The sequence below is a fragment of the Thamnophis sirtalis genome, unplaced genomic scaffold, assembly GCF_051295495.1.
Source record: "Thamnophis sirtalis isolate CommonGarterSnake01/CBP01778 unplaced genomic scaffold, rThaSir2_p1.2 scaffold_3, whole genome shotgun sequence".
NCBI classification, from domain to species: Eukaryota; Metazoa; Chordata; class Lepidosauria; order Squamata; family Natricidae; genus Thamnophis; species Thamnophis sirtalis.
The window spans coordinates 42386167-42404156 of record NW_028261383.1 but is presented as its reverse complement, the minus strand read 5'-3'; the positions used below and the strand labels follow the sequence as shown (position 1 = coordinate 42404156).

General features: G+C 35.6%; 2 protein-coding genes across 20 annotated transcripts in view; one reads left to right on the top strand and one right to left on the bottom strand.

The window, feature by feature from the left end:
• CEP15 (centrosomal protein 15) overlaps window positions 1-17990 on the bottom strand; it is a 431988-nt gene that overhangs the window by 158138 nt on the left and 255860 nt on the right. The window lies entirely within an intron of this gene.
• CADPS (calcium dependent secretion activator) overlaps window positions 1-17990 on the top strand; it is a 434367-nt gene that overhangs the window by 249610 nt on the left and 166767 nt on the right. For all 19 annotated transcript variants that reach the window (XM_087708812.1, XM_087708811.1, XM_087708807.1 and 16 more), the window contains exon 12: window positions 11378-11514. In XM_087708812.1, the coding sequence (XP_087564938.1) occupies window positions 11378-11514 (137 nt within the window). The remainder of the gene's footprint in view (window positions 1-11377; window positions 11515-17990) is intronic.

Sequence of the window (17990 nt, the reverse complement as noted above, 5' to 3'; positions counted from 1 at the left end):
AAGTTTCCCAATCTGGACAACATTGAGACACATGGACTTCAACTCCCCCAATTCAAGGGGAATTCTGGGAGTTGAAGTCCATGTATCTTAACATTGCCAAAGTTGAGAAACCTTGCTTTAATGGAAGAGTCACAACTGCCAGTTCTAGCAGAAGAGGCATAAATAGGTGCAACTTGTTTATAAACTGTGATTGCCTTGTTATTTTCCACTCTCTTGTGAAGCAAAAGTGATGAAGGAAGAAAATGGTAGATCAGGAATCCCCAACCCTCAATCTGAGGACTGGCGCAGGTCTGCGGCATGCCAGAAAATGGACTGTGCAAACAAGCAAAGTCCCATCCATGGGATGCAGGCAGACCACGAAACGCTGCCATCTCCGGTCCATGGAAAAACCTCTCTCCGTGGAACCAATCCCTGGGGCACAGAAGGTTGAAGGCTAGGTGGTCCTTGTCATGAAGAACTTACAAATAGGTTATGATGAGTACATCTGATAGGTAGCTCAGAATAGCTGCAAACGCACCATTGGAGGTAATACCATAAATAGAAAAGACACCGAGAGATAAATATGAAGAAATCTTACCGAGGGACTCACCAAAAATCCAGGGGGGTAAGTCTTGCAAATGCATAATCTGTGCCTTTAGGCCTTTAGCCTAAATTTATGCATTTCTGCTACTTGGCTACTCACTGGAATATTGGTGAGCTCAGGCTGTGAAATGTCACACTTTATTGATGCCTCTATATTTGCATCTATTGCTTCCGTATCAGAATACCAAGCTCCTTTTATATATGCATCAGTGGACAATAAAATATATGTATCACTGCAAGGAATGAGTCCTTCTTATGCACACATGATGGCTGCCATCAGATGTTCCAGGGTCACAGAAACCATAGTGCCTTTCCCATATAAATCAAGTATTGCATTTTCAAGTTGTTTTTTTCCTTCTCACCCACAGAAAGGTAAGAATAGTAGTACAAAATACCTGAATGTGCATTGCACTGTAATGTGCACATCTTTTTTTTTGTTTATTTTTCTTGCTCACTGAAATATACAGTGCTGGATGCAGGGGAGACCTTGAAGGAAGAACATACTGGAATCAGTTTCCATTTGTCTAATATTTTTCTTGCGGTTAATATTTCCATAGATTACATAAATTGCCTAAAGATGGCAGAACTGCTTTGTGTTAACAGCAAGAAGGGGAAAAATAATAATAAACCATGCAAACACTCCAGTGTTAAACTGAAGCTGTAAAACAGAAAGTTGAGAACAACACATTTTTACAATTGGAAAAAATTGGGAATGATACTGCATTCATTTGGTTCCTTTCTAATTTGCCTTAACAGATATAAACTTTATGCAATGTTTAACGTTCCCTTCAGTACTGATTTCCAAGCCTGAATGAAAAATCTTTTTTTTTAATTGCCATTATTTTTGGAAAGTGGAGTGTTCATTTTTAAATATAGTGTGCATTTAAAAGTATGCATTTTTAATATACAAAAATACAAACTGCTATTCATCTGTGGTTTTTAGACATTCTTTGGGGAAGAAGGCAGCTATTTGTTTGTTTTGGATTTTTGTTTTGTTTTGGGTTTTTTTTTATATTAAAGACACCAATTTTTTTTTTACAATGCAGACCTGTGGTGTTGTTTTAAAGTTCTGCTCTGTTCAGTGGTTATTTCCCCTAGAGTGCATGGGGTGGGGGCTTTAATGAATTAGAAGTTTGACTTTATATATATGTTTTCATTAAAAGGAACACAAAGTTTTCCAAAGGATTTGCTATTGACCTCTGAAGTAATATATCGCCCTTTTTGGCATTATGTTAGTTTCATTAAATAATTACTTATTTGGAGATATGATTTTTTGTCTGTCTCATCTTATTACTGGCATCAGTCAAAATGCATACAGACATATATACATATACACAGCCGAGCTTTCATTTTTCTTACTTTGAAAAGTTATTTTAAACATGAAAGATTGATCAGCGATGGTTTCTCATATCATTTGTGCTTCTCTTTTTTTCCCTATTCCATTTGTTTTATTGTATACGTTCTGTTTAATTATATTGGTCACATCTCGTGCAAAAATGGGCTGTTGTTTTTGATAAGTTGTGTGATCCTTTCTTTTACCCTTTTTATGTACTTATCTATATATTTATATGGCTAGGTTTCTCAAGCTTCATAACAATTTCAGCTCTTAAATGTTGTTGTTTGTTGATATTCTTTTTTTTTAATTTCTTCGTGTTTAATTTATAAATATAAATATATATATTTCTTTCTTTCCTTTCGTTTTGTATTTCATTTTTTTGCTTGAACCCAAGTACTCTAGCTGCTAGGTTAGAACTCCTGTCTGCTTTCCTGAGCCTTGTTGCTAGTCTTTATGTTATTCTGGTTTGTTCCTTCTTACCCTGCTAACTTCTAGCTGGACTGAAGGGTAAGTGCTTCCCTGTAGCTAGCACAGCTCAGATAATCAGTCGATTATCTGACATATGCAATGTGCATTTTTTTTCCTCCTCTTAAATCTTTCTCATGTTTAGATTTCGTAGTATAAAACCTTCATATTATTTTCCTGAATTTAGGTTTGAAATATAAGTTTCCATACTGAAATTAGGGTGCATGTGTTGTTTGCATAATTGCCTTCTCTCCCTGGCTTTCATATTGGCATCAACTGATCCTCTTAGTAAAAGCCAACCATTAACATTTCTTTCTTTCTTTTTTTCTTTGGAATTTCTTTTTTGTTTTTTTGTTTTTTTTCATCCAAAGGTTGTAAACATGAATTAGCATCACAATGAGACTGTAACTCCTACCTTGCTGTTGTTTTCATGGAACTGACATCTAGTTTGGCTGCTTTAATGCCTGACAACAGATCATTCTGCACTTTGGCAATTTACCGTTCTTCCTTTTTTTTTGCTTTATCCCTCTTCCAATTATTAGCATGATGTAATGCAACAGCAGAATGATATTAAGACTGGACACTTCCGAGAGTAGAAAGGTAGGCTAGCATAAACCTGATAAGGGAAGGTGCAGTGTTTTAAAGGGAGAAAAAAAATCAGAAAGGAGCAGCAGAGTAACAAAAATTCCCCTTTGGGTGCGAGGACAATTCCTTATTCATTAACAGGACTCAATTATGTACACATTTTTTTAAAAAAATGGGTGCTAGAGAAATGTTCTTTTGGATGGACATCCCGTTGTGGTTGGTGAGTGTGTGTATGTGTGTGTGTGCCTGTACACACACATGCACACACCTGCCTAATGGCAAAATAGCTTACACACAATAGGGTTTCTTCCTTTACCCCATTTTCACCTTCCCCTCCCTCCCATTCCAAGAATATTCATTCAGAAAGGAATGTATATAGCATGCAATTTCAAATATATCACTCATAGCCGAGCAACACTTAAAAAGGAAAAAAAAAAAGTAGGGAACCTGTCATTTTATTCTTTGTTGGATTTTTCCCCCCCACTAGTAATATTGGAGGGTTGGTTTGATTGTTTTGGTTTTTCTTTTTTAAGACGAGCTGAAAATGCTTTCTAATTAAGCAAAGTTGGGACTTTTTTTACCTCTAGGTTAACGTTTAAAGAAACGATATGTTGTACTAATTCTTTATTCATATTCAAAAAGCTGTTCCTCAAACAAATGGTGAGTGCACCTTTACTTAAGAGGGAATTGAAACTATAGTATTATTGGTCACGAGAGCTGGCAAATATGTATCTGGAGTATTCTGAATGCAAACCTGAATTGGAGTAGGTGGATTTATTCCTCTTGACCCTGAAAAAATACTCCTGTTATTTTTTCTTCCTTACTTTTCTTTTTCTTTTTTTACTTTTCTTTTTCCTTCTTTCTTTCTTTCTTTCTTTCTTTCTTTCTTTCTTTCTTTCTTTCTTTCTTTCTTTCTTTCTTTCTTTCTCATATTTTGGATACCAGGCAGAATTTCATCATCATGTCTAGCAAATATGTAATTTCTTTAAATCATTTTTTTTTAAGTTGGTGGGGAGGAATAGTGCAGATTTTTGATAGAATATATTATTTATTTTTTAAATTGTTTCTTTTTCTTTCTTTCTTCCTTCCTTTCTTTCTTTACCCTTTCTTTTTTTTCCTTTCTTTTTTTTTAAATGACTGAATGAATTCTGGTTTGACAGCAATATATGTATGTTGCATTAGAATGCATTCCTATCCTTTTAACTGTTTTATTTTCGACAATGTGTGTGCTTTTAGTTGCTTTCAGGTCTATATTTTTCTTTCATGAGAACATTGCTATTTTTTTCTTGTATTGTCAACTTGCAGATGCTACAGCATTTACAGTATAATACAGTATTAAAACATAAATTAAGTTTCCACCTACTTTTCATGGATTTAAAATATATTGTTAAGTCACCCTTTGGATCTTTCTTTAATAGCAGCTCAGAGAAAAAAAAACCCTGCCTATCCCCAAAAATAAATGCTATCTTTTTTCTTTCTGAAAATCCATTTTTTGGAATGGATTATTTTGTTCATTTAGAAACTATTAGCTACTAAGTTCTGAATATAATTTGATTATCATTTAGTAACTGATAGTTCTATACATGATTAAAAACAAAGTTTTCAAAACAAATATAGGATAAATCAGCATGCTTGTTTGTATCATAGGGCAATGTTTCCCCCCCCCCAAAAAAAATTCTTAGCAACTTTAAAGTTGCCTGGACTTCAGCTCCCAGGATTCCTCACCCAGCATGTTGGCTGGGGTATTCTGGGAATTGAAATCCAGGCATCTCAAAGTTGTTAAGAAACACTGCCATAGGGAGTAGAACAACATGGGCAGATTTATTAAAACCTCAAAATTGAATACTAATCCATTCTATAATGCATATTTTAACTCAAGGTAAGATTACAGTGCACCCTAAAACAGCAAGAGAAATGGGAGTTTGATTACATTTATTTCACTATCCCAACCACAAATAATGCCTGGTATTTTAGGTGCAATGTTTACTTACAGCTTAAATTCCTTCCTCTCAAAAGCTGAGCATTGTTGTTTCTGAAAATGTGAGGTATTCACCAGAAAATGTAAGGGCCACATGCTACCATAACGATTTACTGATTTGCGATGCTATCTATTGGTTTCAAATAAAGTAAAGCATCAGTTATAACATCATAAAGGTATCGATATTTTAGGGATAACAAAACTTGATTTTTTCAACAGTACGCAACAAACAGTAGACAAATTGTGATAGGCAAGAGTGTTCTCAGACATTTTGCTCTGATGTTTTATTATCTAGTAATTACTTTTCTAGTCCCTTAAAATATTCTAAAGAAAGATAGCAAGAGTGAAGTGTGTCTACAAAAGGTTTGGTTTGGCCTGCAATTTTTTTCATCCTTCATCCACAAATGTTGAGAGTCAACAAAGAGTTAAGAACATTGGGGAGGAGGGGAGAAGTTGCCATAGTCCCTTCTGCCAATAAAGTATCTTCTGGAGATCTCTTTAAATGAGTAACTGCCATCAATCATTGTCATCCCTTTATTTCATGTCTCCTGATGAGGTTGACTAGTGTCATTGTTTGTTACTGTCCAAACCATAAGTTCATTCTTTTAACGTCAAGCAGATATGACAAGCACACATTTTCCAGATGAATAAAATACAAAGTCACCTTTTACTTTACAATTGGACGATTGTTGGTCGTGTTTTTGGATCGTTCTATTATAAACAAATCTGTTCCAAAAATTTATTTGGATGCTCATTTGCCTTTTCAGCTCAGACAAAGCTACGAATTAAAAAGCTCTCAGAGAAATGAGTACTTCGTAGCATTGGTTTTGTGCATGGTTTTGCTCCTATTCTTAAGGCTCCATCTGAACAAAAAATCAGAAATCAATACAATCAATGGAAAGGTGTATATATTTACTTTATGAATAGATCCCACAAAATTAGGGCCATTTCATAATTCATGATTCATTCTTTTTTAAAGAATCTTCTTGAAAACAGCTTAGGTTTCCAGTTGCGCAAGCAACATTAATGCTTCAATACTGATACTCAGTGTATATTCTGTGTTTTATATCAGATCATTCATCCATCTACCTTCCATTGGCTGGCAATGTAAAGCCACAGAGCCTTTTCATCTGGATCCTGTTGAAACAAACTCTAAATAGAATTTTCTTTCTTTCTTTCTTTCTTTCTCTTTCTTTCTTTCTTTCTTTCTTTCTTTCTTTCTTTCTTTCTTTCTTTCTTTCTTTCTTTCTTACTTTTTCATCTAGCAACAGAACACTATAGAGAGGAATATAGCCAGAGTGAGCAGCTAAATTTGAATGATTAGAAGTTGTAATGGAAAACTTCTAATCATCATTCTTCTATTATTTGGACTAGAGTTACAGTCAGATTATAAAACAAAAAGTATTCTAATGAATATATTTTTTCTTTAAATGTTTTCCACAAATACAGAAAGAAAAAAAGCTTTCAGCCATATAGATTTTAAAGAGTTTTAAATAAGAAAATCACATTGGAAATAATTATCCTTGACTGTAGAAGTATACATTGGTATGTGCTGTCAAAAAAGATGACTTCAGGATTTTTTAGAAAAATCAAAATGCATGATGTGATCAGTAATTATCTAAGATGTCCATAATCTATTTGTATATTTTATATTGATAAAATGATCTAATTCTTTCTGACAATTAGAATATTTTTCAAACCTTTACTGAATATATTTGAATAATAGCTGTCAGGAAGTATATTAAAGTCACTGGCTCCCCGTGTGATATAAATTGCAGCAGAATGAAGAATGAAAAGAGACAGAGGTCTGGATTAGATGTATTATTTTTCTTAGATAGAAGCGTTCAGGAAAAGGCTATTATTCCATTCCATCCAAATCACCACTTGCTACAAATGTAAGCCAAAGAAACACCATAAAACAATATGTTCATATATTTACATATATTAGGAAGATGTATTGGATAACTGCTTTGAGTTACTTGTAAAAATAATAAAGGCAGAATATAAATAAATAAAATGTTTGAAGGTGGGGGCAGGAACAACAAGCATTTTTCATTTATTTTGCTAATTAATATTTTATCGTCCAGCAAAACTTCTGACTATTCCAAAACACTACACTTTTCTTTGGCATTAGGTAATCATTATTCTACACTACTCAAGCATACTGTAAGCATACCCTCTTATTTCTCAAATCTCCAAAAATTGGTCTTTCATGTGAAAAGCATGAACCCAGAACTCTATTCCAAGTGTTTTGTGGCAATTTCAAATCTATAAAGATTGATTGGCTTAGACACAGTCAATACACTTTGCTTGTGACTTGAACAGAAGCACTTTGACCAAGCCAAGGCAATATACATATAGGAATAACACCAAAGCTTTTTGTCCAGAAAAATGCAGTACTAGAACCATCTTTGATACTGTGCAAACTCTTCAAAGCCCAAGATCTTTTGTAACAGACCCGAGACTGAGGAAAACACAGACTCTATTCATGAGATAAGAAGGGGGGGAGAGGGAGGGAGCGAGAAGTGATATAGATTAGATAGATACATATTGATATAGATGACAGGGATAGAGATAAAGATAGGGAGAGAGGGAAAAAGAGATGATAGAGGTAGAGATACTGTAGATAGATAGTGTCTAAGTGTAGTGATACAGTAGATGCAGATGTAGATATAAATGTAGAAGTGGGTATAGGTATAGATGTAGATGTACACATATACACACGCATACATACAATGTACATATTCCACCACCTCAGTACTTGGATGTTTCTGATCACCATAGTTGCTGTACCTGCACATTGAGCCCATTCACATGAATATTCTGCAAATTGAGGAGCTCATATATTCCAAGTATCAACATTTTCAAAGTGCTTAAATTCACAGCAACATACTCATCCAGATTATGGTTTGTTTAGTTTTGATTTAGACTGCATCAACCCGCTGCTATGTTGCCACATAATACAGTGTTTGACTAGTTTTTGCCTGAAATCAGGACCTTAAGACAGTTAAGATCATTTCTAGAGCCAAGGCATGGTGGCACTGATCTAGGTGTTCAAGACACACCCAAGTGAGAAAGTATAGAAATAGCAGAGAGGCAGAGTCCCAACTTTCTTATTAGCCAGGATGTATGTAATCCTTTGGCACTTCTAAAGGAAGGCAGAACCAGTGAGTCTAGAATAACCAATATATCTCATTTGTTTTTTATTTCAATAGAGTAGACTGGGTTAAGGATTAATTGACATGCATAAGCATTACAAGACTGGGTCTTTTTAGCTTTAGGAAATTGAGCTATTCCTTGCATTGATTCCATTCTTAAGTCCTGTTTTTACTGCCAAAAGGAAAAGCATCATGTGACTCCAGATATACTTTAAGCCAAATGTACCCCTCCATTCCATATGTGGTGATAAAGGGTCTTGTATATGCTTTCTTTTTTCTTTATTATTTAAAAAAAGCATTTCAAACACTTCATTTATTTTTAATGAGTTCTAAAAGAGGCAGAATAATTAAAAGGAAAGCATAGTTCAAGAAGTGTGATACCTCTAAGGTCATAATTCTTTCCACTTGGAGAAGGAGGGAGCCCTGTAAATTCATAACCCATTAACTCCAACTTCCTTATTAAGGAATCAGACTTGTCAAGACACCATGTCTCATAATTGAAAAAGTCATGAAATATATCTGAACATAACTGGCAAAAGAAGGCCTCCAGCCAATTTGTCAGCTTGCAGTCTTCTCAGGGAAATTTGAACACTACAGACTTCAAAATATAATAAAAAAAATAATAATAAAAAGCTTGATGCAGCTTATTAAAGCTATAAAGCTATTTTTTAAAATGTATTTAGGGCTTGAATTTGGAAGAAGACAGATTGTAGGGGAGTAGCGCAGAGTCTTATTAGCGCATTGTATTAATTCAATTGATGTTGTCCCAGAGGGACATGGGGGATAGGGTATCATTTGTCAAAACAGATAGAAACCATCTGATTGGTTGTTGAAGAGAGTACTGTAGTTGGAACCCCAAGGTTAGAATGGATCATGCTGAAGTGATTGCATTTGAAAGGAGAGTAAATTTGCAGCCTGATCTGCAATTCTATTAAGCCAAGATAATTTAGGCTGAAATCCTACACATACAAACAGAGAGAAAGAGAGACAGACAGACGCTAAATTCTAAGAAGACATTTTAAGAATGTTTTGCTTCTCATTAATGTTGTTTAGTTTGTATAAATACAGGGGAATCCAGAGGTGAGTGGTGAGGATGGACAAATTTACGACAATTGGATGATGATATAATGACAGGTGTGATGTCACTGGGGCTTCTGTGCATGGAGGTTCTATGCCGGGGTGTCATGGCGGCGTCATGTGACATTTCAGGACTTTCCCCCCCCTTCACTAAATCGGGTGTGGGAGTGGCCAGCATGGCCCATAAGCCATGAGTTTTTCAGCCCTGTTCTATGCCTACATGAGGATCCATTCTTCTCTTATATAAAAATCTATTGACAGCATCCAGCTAAATATTCAGTTTACTTTACAAATATGAAATCAGGAATTGATCTGTAATTTTTTAAAAAATATGTAGGATCAAAATACTTTGTAATGAACAAAGTAAGAGAAACGATGCTATAATTAAAGGCATACAATATTACAAGTTTCATTCCTCTCAGCTGTGACTTATTTTAATCATGCACAGGGTCATCCATATGTTTTAATTCAAAAGATTCATTATCAAAGAAATATTATTGTTGACTCTAGCAGTTCAAGTTTTTATTCTTTGCATTTGTGATCTTTTCAAAAGCCAGGTAGGTTTCGGTACTTCATTAGTCATATTGCGTAAAGATTATTCATTTTCTTTCTCTTTTGAAAGCTCTTTGAAATCTTTAATACAGTATGTTACACAGGCATTCTCAAAGCAACTCATAAATGGACAATATTTCTAGTTAAGAAACTCTATCAGCTCTCCACTTGCTCTTTGAAATCTAAAATTTTATTTTTGATGTTATTGTGGTTTTAATATGAAAACCATTCCCAAGGAATGTTAGATCTTCATGTTAGATGTCATGGTGCTTTTCAGCTCGACTACTGCTCTTAAGACTCTAGAAGACTGACTTTAAAAATCGGGGATTTGATTCCTGCTTTAGTTATTAAGGATTTTTTAAAAACGAAATAAACAAGACCTCTAGTAGCACAGTCAATGGGAAAAGGGAATTTTGGATTCCTTCTCTCGTAATTGAATAAAACATTTGGATCAGCTTTGGAACATCTCTTTTACACCACGTTCTTATCTGCACTTCTCTCTTTTAAATTTACCCTTTTAAATTAATTCTTGTAGAGTAATAATTTAGGTCAGTGTTTCTCAATATCTTAACTTTAAAATGGGTGGACTTCAACTCCCAGAAATCCCGATAAACCAGAGTTTAAACTCCACAACTAAGTGCCATCAAGTGATACTGGATTGATACCCAATAGGCTTAAACTGCACCCAGCTCTATGTTGGTTCTTTTTTTCTCTTCCAAGAAAGAAGCAGAAGTCGGTATTCAACTTCTACAATCATTCCATTTATGCATTGCAATTGTTAATCATATTGAAAAATAAGCTATTTATGCTGGCATTACACTTCCATATTTTTAGAGGAATGCCCTTCCTTGCTGTTTTATTTTCATTTTTTTCAAGAAAAAAGTAAGTCTTGAAGCCTAAAAGAAGTAAAGAAAAGTGTGGGTTTGACTGCAGCTTGGGTTAAGGTTTGGGTTATTAACAGGCAACTATTTTATAGTTAGTTAAACAGTTAACAGATGATATTTAAGTTCCTAAACCTTGAAATGGGTTCATGTTTAGTCAAAGATTTTTAATTTAAGAAAATATAATGATCCTCCTTTCCTTAGGACAGGTTCTTCTAAAGCCACACACAACCAGGCACCATATAAATAGCATGCACAGAAGAGCCCAAATCACACACTCAAGTAGAAGTTCCTGAGGATGGATTTCAGCACAAGTCCAATGAATAAACCTCTGGTCCCAGTAATTGACCCAGAATAGATCTGCAACAGGTTCTACTCATTATTTAGAAATGAAAAAGTAGGAATTTGTAGATTATAGGAATCCCAACATAAATTTTATAGACAATAAGTATGGATTAGAGTTTTTTTAAGCAAAAAAATTTAATAACTTTCTTGTTATTTTTTTCAAAATGTGAAATAAATGCAATCCAGTAATTGGGAAATAAGATTATGATTCTAGCACCTTTGGCAATATAAGCCATTCCATAAGTGTTGCAAGTTGACAATGGAAGTTGAAGGATATATCTAATTAAGGCTTGTGAGCCTGAAATTCAAATAAATGCTACAGAGCAACTTAGTTCTCATGCTTCATGTTATATCATTGGTACGTCAAACACAATGTTTTTTCTAAATTGTGTCTTTCTCTATATGTATAAATGAACAGATGCAGATAGAGCTCAAAAGCATGGCATGGATGAATTTATCTCTTCCAATCCCTGTAATTTTGACCACGCTGCACTTTTTGAGATGCTTCAGCGCCTCACTTTGGACCACAGACTTAATGATTCCTATTCTTGTCTGGCAAGTATACTTTTGGTCTATGCGATGTAAACTCTTGAGTACTAATGTCTGATTTTCTGATAGTGTCTGCAACTGTCAAGGGAAACAGCTGTCAGTTGAAATAAATGCCTGTTTCCTTCAGGTCTGAATTTGGTCCTGAGAGATCTCATATTTCAAAAATTACCCTCTGTTCGAGTAGCAACTATTTCTGTGCGGTACGAGAAATCTGGCAGAATCAACAGATCTTGGCAAACATAAATATGTTTATTATCTCTTCTAACTGAAGAGATCCTTCAAATCCAATCTTCCTTTACAGTGGACCTGAAGATCACAAAGGATAAATATGGTTTGCAGTTGTGATACATTCAATCTTTATTTGATTTTTAGACCTTAAATCAGCCTATTAACCTTGCAACAAAAACCCAACTAAACTCAGAATTTTGTATTGGTATTGATAGATATGATAGATAAGATAGATAGATAGATAGATAGATAGATAGATAGATAGATAGATAGATAGATGATAGATAGATAGATAGATAGATAGATAGATAGATAGATAGATAGATAGATAGATAGATTATAGATAGATGATAGATAGATGATAGATTATAGATAGACAGACAGACAGATTGATTTCAGTGATAATAGAATTATATTTTGGGGATTGATGATGGAAAAACAATAAAAGTGAAACCTTTGTTGGAATTTAGAAAGTTCAATTAGAAATTGTTATGTTCTTGTAAATCTCTGGACTCATCCTCCTTTCGTTAATAGAGGAAGTACATATTTCTTCTTAACTGAATTAGTTGAGCAAAAGCTTAAACAGTGACTTCAACAGAAATATGTTTCTTGTTGCTAGTAAGTCTTTAACTGTTCAACATTTACAGCAGAAAGGAAACATTTAGCTAAGATGTCTAGCAGTTATCAATTAGGACACAACCTTCCTGTTTTGGGGTGTCTCTACCATGTTTCCCTGAAAATAACACAGGGTCTTATTTTCTTTTGACCCCCGAAATAAGTGCTTGGCCTTATTTTTGGGGAGGTCTTATTAATTTTGAGGCGCAGGAGGCAGAGAACATGGTCATCTCATGGCTGCTGCTGTGTTGCAATATTTTCAGGGAGGGTTTATTATCTGAGGAGGTCTTATTTTCGGGAAAACAGAGTACACCAGGGGTGTCAAACTAGTGGCCCATGGGCTGGATGCGTCACGTGCTGGTCATACCCACCCCCAGTTTAGAGAAGGGAAAAAAGTCATGATATGTCATGTGACGACAATGTGACGATGCGAGTTTGACACCCCTGCTTTACGCAGATACACTCATTTTTCATCACCATCAATAAATGTGCCTGCCTATTTTTATCGATAGTTGTGTCAGTTAGAAATAACAGATCTGGCCATATACCATAACAGCATCCCATTTCACTGTTTTGGCCATGTGATGCAAGACCAATGATGGCCTAGAAAAAAACAATTTTGCCTCACACGATTGAGAGATAGTAGATGGCAGTTAAAATAAAACATAGTTTCGAAGAGATTACTTTATTCTCATTGGAAGAGCTGCAGAAGTGTGCTGAGACTAGATTGAGATGATGAAAAATTGTTGAAGCAGTCATCAGAAGTCAAGCCCAATTCAGTGGAGCTAACTAATTAACATTTAATGTAAGAAAATTTATGATGTTTAGAAATTTCACAAGCTGGCACCTATCAGGACTATGTTATATCAACTCCTGTAGATTTAATTTTATTGGTTGCTTTGTTCTCACAATAAAAAAAACAAACACTGATCATAACACAAACAAATGCAAAACATTAAACTTTCAAAACCTTTTGTAAATTTTTACAATAGGCAGAACAATGGTGATAGCTTTACTAAAAAAAAAGAGAGAGCATAAATGCTCTTTAGAACCCATTAGCTTTTTAGATTTTTCTAAAAATCAGAAATGATGGAGCCATCTGAATTTCTGGTGGGAGACTGATCAATGGGATGGCGACCAAGATGTTCTTGCTATTCCCTGGATTTAATTTGAGGGAGGAGCCTTCAGCATCTGGCCGCCATTTGTTGCTATCAGTCTCTTGGCACAGAGTATCTGAATTGATTCCCATCTCTCAGGGGGTCTCAAGTCCCAGTCAATTTTTCTCATTCATCAAGCTGGCATCCAGCAACCCAATCTTCATTCTAGGGCTCTGATTTTGGAGCAATCTGCTTCACATCTCATTCTCCTTTTGTTCCTTTTAACTCTAATCCCGTTCACTCGAAATTACCAGATTGCCATTTCCCTGCCTGAGATCACATCTGCTCACATATAAGGGAATTTCTGCAAGTCAGTTTTTAGTGCAGAATTGATATAGGTGAGCAACTAAAGGGTCATTGGGGACTTTTAAATCCTAAATTTAGAACACAGAGGATGGTTTTGATTTATTCCAAAAAGGAAAGAATTGTGTGGGATTTTAAAGATAAATATATATTTAACTCCCCTCCATATAAATTGCAAACTGTGCAATTTATTTTTTTGTTGTCGTTTGTATTGTTGACAACACTTGTGTTCATAAGTCATCCATTGAAGACTGATTGATCTCCCCTAAAGTACCATCTTTTTTCTTTCTCAAGCCCATGATGTACAGTCTGACTTGATTTCCCACAGTCTAACAGAAGCGGAATTCTCTATGAAAACAAAGAAATTGACTCATTACAGATAACATAAAGGCAACAGTTTTTGGCAAGGAAAAGCAATTGGGAGGGGAGGCAGAGGTGTTGTTGGCACCATTGACTGAAACTTCCTGCCACAGTTTTCATAGCTGCAGGCTTCTTTAAGTTGCTCTCTGCAAACAATGATTTAGAAAAAGGCTGTGCTGTCCAACATTGGCTCCCTCCCTGCGTAAGTATTATTTGTACTTTTACGCTTTATAGATTTGCCATGCAAGGTCTGGTGTATTCAGTTCTGCTGCTCTAGAAGGTGCAGGGATCAAGTGGCTCTCTTTAATAATTAAATCAAATAAAATGTACACTGAAATATTCTGAAGTTAGCTGTATTTGCAGACTGGAAGAATGCAGGTTTTGCTGCAATGTCAAAGTACATGATTTCTAATTTTAGAAATCTCCAGTCTCCATTTCAAAATGAAGAAAGCCATCCATACTCAAGTGGAAGTGCTAGAACAGTGGACCATGGAGTCTGTTTTAATTTACTCATTCAGAAGTATCTATGGGTTTTTTTTTAATTGAGAAGAAGGTTGTCAAAAACTAAATTGTCATTTTACATGATTTTTGTTGTTGTTCATTTTTGTATTTAAACACCAAATAAAATAAATAAAAACTGGGAAACAGAAGAAATCAAACAATATTTCCATTTTTAGGAAAGTCATGAAGATGCAATTTGCTATAATTTCTTTTTAGAATGACTTCATGCTTGCATCAGATGAGAGGTGTTTTTTTTTCAATTGGACCTGAATTATCGACTAGAATAAACTTCATTTGCTTGAAATGTTGTGTTCCAAGTTGGCTTTTGGCAATGCAGTTAACAATCTGTGAACCTGATACATTGCTGAAGCTATAATTCATGTTTACCTCATAACTCAGATAGTCAAGGCCTCTATCCCCTTGGAGGTCATCTTCAGACATAGCCCTGAATGGAAAATGATGCCACATCAATGTAATGACATGCTGATGTCCTTTTTGGTTTCTAATAGGCTCAACTTTAGGGAGGTGATTTGTAAATAGAAAGCAGGTAGTATATAAGATATCTACGGTTCATTTTCTTCACGATCCCTTCTCTCTTTCTCTCACACCATTCTCAGGATTAAGAAACTGGTGGCTCACAAAACAGGCCGATGCCCTGGTGAAATTAAGGCAGACTGATATGTGCAACTCTCAAGTTGCAGATTAACCGTTCCTTGCCTAAATTATTTTCATCTTGAGATAGAATCAAATAGCCTGGCTTCTGGGTTGAAAGCAGGGCCAAATTATTGGACTCTTGGGGTTTTGGCGGCCAGGTTACCTACCGAGTTATCTTCATCCCAATACATCAGCCCATCCCAACTAGCCAGGCAAGAAAGGTATGTTGTGAATTCCCTCAGCTAAGGAATTCTTACTGGCCAGGTCCAGGATGGGCATCTTTTCTACTGTTACCCCTGCCTTATGGAGCATTCCTCCACAAGAGGTGAGCCTGTCCACCCTCACTCTCCTGGCCTTTCTGAAAGGTGCATAAATACACCTTGAGGTGCACAGAGGACAATACAGCCATGAGGCTGGTTAGTGCCTTGAACACCTCTCTCCCACTTTTTAACTTTAACACTGATTTTTAATTGCCTTTTAAAATTTTATGTAGCTGTTTTAGGTCTTAATATTTTACTTGTGCACTGCCTGAGTCCCTCTGGGAGGAAGGTGGGCCGTTGTAAAATCTGATTAAATAAATAAAGCACTCCCTTTCAGCGGGTGTAACTGCCTCTAGATTTCTTTGTATGATGAATCTGCAATTTAGTCTCATGTGGCATCTTGTGATGAGACCAACCTGTCAGAGTCTCTGATGAGAGAAGAAAATGTCCTAGATATGAATTTGAGTGAGCGAAGAAGAAGAAGAAGAGGCCGCCACTTGCAGTAAGGAGCAAGAAAATAAAAAATAAAGAACAGCATTGATTCACAAATGCAGAACACAACACCATCTAGCTTGCTATCATTCCCTCCTCTTTTTTCTTTTGATTTGATTTTCACAGGGGTTTCTAGCTGCTTCACTCAGATAATTTAGTAGGAATTCTGAAAAAAAAAAATCAGTTTTCACAGTATAGCCATAACTAGATCAAATGTGTATTCAGTTGCCTAATTTTCCCTGTGCTTTAGAAAAGCAAAAACCATCTTCAAATGTGTTTCTGAAGTACGCCTTATGGGGAAAAATCACTCTTAGATTAACTAGGAGGCACTTGGTGGGAATCTGAATTGCAAGAAATGTTGCCACACAACTATTTTCTCAAGAATAATCATACAAATACAGTCGGCTGCAATGTTAGCAATATTTTTTGTCTCTGTGCTTTCTTCAGTTGTAGCTTTTCCATACCAGAGTTTTCTGGAACACTCAATTCTTCTTTCTGGAAATCAGTTGCAGAAAGAGGAGGGGAGAGGTATTTTTAATTTACCCCTGTCTTTCTACCTTGCCAAAATATTATGAGAGAAACAAAACCAACTGATTTTTTCTTAAGTAAGGAAAATGTTTTTGTTAGAGCTTTCACCCAATTGCAAAATTCCAGGAGTTCTTTTAAAATGACATAAAGAGAGGGGGGGAGGATTGCTTTTGACAAGCTACAGTCTGCGTTATCCTCCGTCAGCGTCTTCATTTTTTCACACATGCGCTTTCTGGCAATAGACGTAATAAAAGGAACTATGTCTGTTTTCCATGCCTTTGATTCTGCCCCTCATTATTTTAATCCCTTTTCAATCTGTTCTGGAGTTGGCCCAACAAGGATAAGCAAATCCTTCGATGAAGTTCTTAATTGATATTTCTTCGACTCTCCTCAACAGTAGCATTTTGGCATCCAGAAAAGATTTGGTGTCATCCGAGTGGTAGAAATATATTTTAATCTTTTCACAGCAGCGTCATTTCAAAGACGTAGCATTTGGGGTGCCAGATGGGGTGGCAAAGAAGTTGCCTAGAGGGGCAGGGCACTGATCTAGTCGCCGCGGGAACTTTTCAATTAAAAGAAGAAAGAGTTTGAAGTTTTGAAGCCTTAGAAAGATATGTCTTGTCAATGGCTCCGTGTTTCTGTCGATACTGATTATTTTTCAGTGTGTTGCTGGAGTTCTTTTGAATTCTATCAACAGAATTTCATGTTAGGTGAAAAAGAATCTACCTGATAGCTGTTATGACAATCTCTTCTAATTAGACTTCCCATTATACAAAATGATAGTTTGGTGCTTTGACATGCCGGGATAGATCCACAAGAATACACCATCATTAATTTGTGTTTGTGTAACCTTGAAACTTCACTACTCTTAATACTTTGGAGATGTGCACCTGCCCTTGTCGATTGTTCAGCTAATACAACAAACAGAACGGGCTGCTGAGGTTATAATGCCTCTGTGTTTGTAATATTCTAAAGTAGAAAACAACTTCTAGTGATCCTTCAGCCATACTCTGTGGTCTTCACATTGACATATAAAACCCTGAAACAGCTTGAGCTATAGAAATTAAGAGATATACAGTATTTGTGTTAGTTTTCTACTGCTTTTTTCCATGAAATTCTGCCTCCAGATCTGGTTATTGACCATATTCCCATTCAAGAATCCATTCATATATGAATATCTGCCATTGCCATGCTCCAATGCACAGGTATTATTTAAGATCGTTCCCTTCCAAATTTCTAGGGACTGTCGTGCAACCAGAATATATGCACTTTGGTTTACTGACTTCCATATAGAAGAGGATCTCGAAACATACAAAGAATGGTATTTGGGCCAGAAGTGCTATCCCAATTTCCACACATGCACATTTACTTGCAGAGAACAAAA